At 36.8% G+C, this 4,093-nt stretch overlaps 1 protein-coding gene across 1 annotated transcript; it reads right to left on the minus strand.

Moving 5' to 3' along the window:
• Positions 1-3,003: 3,003 nt before the first annotated feature.
• Positions 3,004-3,826, minus strand: LOC117919174 (precursor of CEP6-like). Its single transcript, XM_034836289.1, has one exon. It carries the CDS (start codon positions 3,730-3,732, stop codon positions 3,211-3,213), a length of 522 nt encoding a protein of 173 aa, XP_034692180.1. The 5' UTR covers positions 3,733-3,826; the 3' UTR covers positions 3,004-3,210.
• Between the last annotated feature and the right edge of the window lie 267 nt (positions 3,827-4,093).

Genomic DNA, 4,093 nt, shown 5'->3' on the forward strand with positions numbered 1-4,093 from the left:
TCCAAGATTTTATATTGTTCTCCAATTGTTTGTACTGCTATAGTGACTTAGTCTACACCAAGGACAGTAACACTTGAAAGCATGCAGGGCCCAATTTGAAAACTAATTACCACTTGCCTAGCTATTAGGAGAGAGCCGATCTCAACCACAAATCAAGAGCACTCAATGGTCAATTCTTAAGTTTAGGAGTAACATACATATACCTTATATAATTCATGTATCTTTAATTTGGAAAAAAGCCGTATATATTTAAAGGTTGTAATGTATACCAACAGTAATACTTTTGGCCATTCATTCATTTACCTCTTTATGGTATCAGAACCATTCTGAGAGAAAATCAGCACAAGGAACAAACAAGCAAATATGAACTTAAGATTGGCCATAGAGAAGACTAAAAGAAGAAGAAAGATAGAAGAATAAAAACTTTAGCAAGCAAGATGCCGAGGTCCTTACAGCTAGAGCTAGAGCTATATAGCAGTGGGCCGTAAGTGCTAGGCAGTGGGAGATTCTCTAAGATAAAATTAAACAGAAAAGTTCACTAGGTCAGGAACATAGATTTTTTTTTAACGCTCTCTCAAATAGTGTACGCAGTGCAGAGCTAGCTTAAGGTGGCAGGTAGGGTTAATCTGTCAACAATTGCATATCCCATGTAATAGCAAATTTTCAGATTGTTTATTCAAAGTTGGAGCATGGTGGTGCATGTGTGTGCTGTCTGGGACCCTATATTAATTTCAAAGAAAAGGGACTCCGGCCACCACCATTCAGGTTATTATGATAACATTGTTCTGGTTTTAGTTCTTTTTTTTTTTTTTTTTTTTTTCCTGTGACCACTTTCACATTAAACTTTGTGTTTTCAGTCAGACACGATTAGCTTTCAGTCAGAAACCCAATTTTTGTTTTGTATTTTTCGCAGTCTTTTGAGTGTTAGAAAGGCACAGTTTCAGCCGCTGAAAGTGTGAATGTTAATTTAGTTTTTTAGGACTTACAAAGATGTTGCATGTGCGAATCAAGCACCAACCAAGATTCCATCCAGTTAACTGCATCACATGGGAAAAGAGGGCAGCCGCAGTAAGTCCAAATCCTAAGGAAGGTAAAACCTAGACATTAATTTAGGCATATAGAAGAGAGGTTGTCACATTGAAAAATGAAAATCCTTTTGATGCTGTTGTATGAGAATGATCTACATGTTAATTAGAATCTATGTTTATTAAATGAAATTTAATGTTTTAAGTCATCTTTCAAGTGAAGTTGTGATCAAACATTTCTATTGTTGCAAATGAGGTTACTAGGAAGATATATCTTCAAATTTGAACTAAAATTTACAATGGAAAGATACAGCAGTTTCAATAAGTTCAAGGGCCGCATTGATACCCTCGACAATCACGTACAGAAACATATCTTTTTGAAGAAGAAAATCTTGATAAAAAGAAAGACCAAGATGCTGCGCCATTCACACATGACCCAAGAAGGTGTGGGGAAGGATTGCAAGTAGGCTTAGATATGAAACTATATATTAACCGGAGGTCTTAATATAGTCACAACTATACACTATGGCAGCTAGCAACCTAAGATTCTTTTTGCCTCTCGAAGTACTATAACGGAACCTTCACCATATGGGATCTAAAATAAAAATAAAAATAAAATAAAAAACTGTGATAAGGGCTGCACATGGATTGGATTTAAACCTTGTAACTGGGAGGGGGTTAAAGGGAAGTTGGAACAAAATTTTAAAGGCAATAATATAAAACCTTCTCTATCATAGTCTTCTTGGAATCTAGCTTAGAAGGCTATTTTGGAGGTTCCAGGGGTGAAGGATCCACCGCACACCCTTTTCAAATTTGCGGCTCATTATTTTAAAAATGACAATTAGAGACCTATATGATGCAGTAGTTGAAAAATATTGTTTGAAATTATCACACCCTTCCTTTTGAAAATGGAATTGACTTTAACTTTAATTGCAATTTTTCAAAGTATAACATTAGGTAGAGATGGAGTTGTAACTTTGTACATGCCCCATGGCCAGGCAGTGGCCGTAAGGGCATGCTCTGCACTTTTAGGCTGAAGGAGCACCAATTTTGAAAATGTATAAAAAATAAAGATTAATTTGGCACAGTGGGACACTGCACCTTAGTGTAACTCTCTTTTTTATTTTCATATTTTTAAGGAAATGATAAGATACTAATTAGGTACCGAATTTGTAATCTCAATTGTTGAAAGTATATGATGGATCTAGGTTATTCGATGAGGAAACAAATATATGCGATGATAAGGTATAAACAAATATGATTTAGTACAGTTAGTACAAGTAATGAAACCAATGTATGGATAATTAGATGCAAGAAAGGTACAAATCCATTTTATACACATGACATATTGTAATTGGTTCTTTTTCGATAGTTACTCATTTGATACAGTAGTGGAACCCTAGTTTTATACCAAGTGTGAACATACATAGAAACATAGAAATGATCCATGCCTAGTCTAAATTAGTTTAATATACATAATCAGTTCGCTATCTGATTGGTTTAAATTTTTAGGATAATTTGTAATTTAACATGCATGCATGATATTAGACTCTTGTTTGTCAGGATAGCACATGTTTATTCTTGTCCTATTTATTGAATCCACATGCCGATCCAAAAAAGCCTATGAGTTTTAAGTCGATTGATAGTTTTACAAGCTGGCATAAAATCTAGAGAGAAAACACGCGCGCACACACAGACAACGAAATATCAGGAGTAGCTAGCCAGGCTGGAAGTTCATGGCTTGGCCCAATATGATGCATGCATGAATGGGGCTTAAGAACGCGGAGATATTATTACTTTCCAAGGTTGTAATAAGAAAAGCAGTAAATTTTTCTGCTTTAAATTTAAAGGTTGTGGTTTATTCATGCCCATACATGCATACATGTGAGATGTGAGGAGTTCTGGATTCAAGGTTCAGCTTGGTAGAATTCTTCATCAGTAAATATGATTTTCATGCATGCACTTGCAATAGCTGGTATGAAAATGATAAAGGTAGCACTACATATCATTTCTCGAACATAAAATAAAGAGCAATCAGCTTATTAACCTGGCAACCACTGCACAGGAGAACAGCAACATATGTAAGAGTTTCACCTGCAGGGACAGTTAAGGATACTGTGAAACTCAGGAATTGAAACTACTGACACAATCGACTTATGTACTAATTATGCCTGTATATACACGTCTAGGCATTTGGTTCTGCACTTTTTTTCTGAAGCGAATGGCCAACACCAGGGCTGTGACCTGGCATTGTGGGTCGATAATCATCCTTGTATGCTGTGACAGAATGTCTCACACTGGGACTATTCCCTAGTGCCTTTGGTTGAATATCTTCCTTGGTTGGTACAAATCGATGGCCAATACCGGGGCTGCTGCCTGGAGTTGTAGGTCGAAAATCATCTTTGTATACTGCAGTCGAATCTCCAAAACCAATGCTGTAATTTGGCGTTATGGGTGGAAGAATGTCCTTTCCTGCAACTGAATTTTTAACACTGGGATTGGGCTCTGGGGGAGGAGGTGTGTACCAATGATCTTCTTTGTGCTTAGTTCCTTGACTGCCTGTTTCATTTCCTGATTCAAAATCAATTGAGCTAAACTCCTGTTTGGTCACTGAGTTTATTGGCCTTCCCTCGGTATAGAGAATATCATGATAGGTGATTACTGCAAGAAGAAGGGAACAGGCATGGATAACTTGGATTTTGGCCATGAGAAGAGAAGAAAAGTGATCAACAGGATGTTTTCTATTTCTTTGAATTGAGTAGGAAGGCACAAGAAAGCCTCAGGCTTGAAGGAGGGAGAGAAGCGAATGGGATGGTCATGCATTGCATTTCAGGGGGTACTTATAAACTTGCGGAGCATGGCCATTGAGGATCCTAAGCCGCTAATTATTCTATAGGACAAAAATAAAGTGAATCACCGCTTCCAATTTGGATGGTTGTGCGTGCTTAAGAACACTATGCATAAGGCATGCTTGCTCTTAATCATCTTTTCATTACTCTTCTGGTTCCTTTCTTTTATATCTTTTTCCTTTCATTCCTTTAATAATGTAAAGTAGAGTAACTATTGCA

The sequence above is a fragment of the Vitis riparia genome, chromosome 7 (genome assembly GCF_004353265.1).
Source record: "Vitis riparia cultivar Riparia Gloire de Montpellier isolate 1030 chromosome 7, EGFV_Vit.rip_1.0, whole genome shotgun sequence".
Taxonomy (NCBI): Eukaryota; Viridiplantae; Streptophyta; class Magnoliopsida; order Vitales; family Vitaceae; genus Vitis; species Vitis riparia.

Excerpts from the sequence above, each read along its gene's own strand:
- LOC117919174 (XM_034836289.1), bottom strand. The coding sequence starts at position 3,732 with ATGGCCAAAATCCAAGTTATCCATGCCTGTTCCCTTCTTCTTGCAGTA.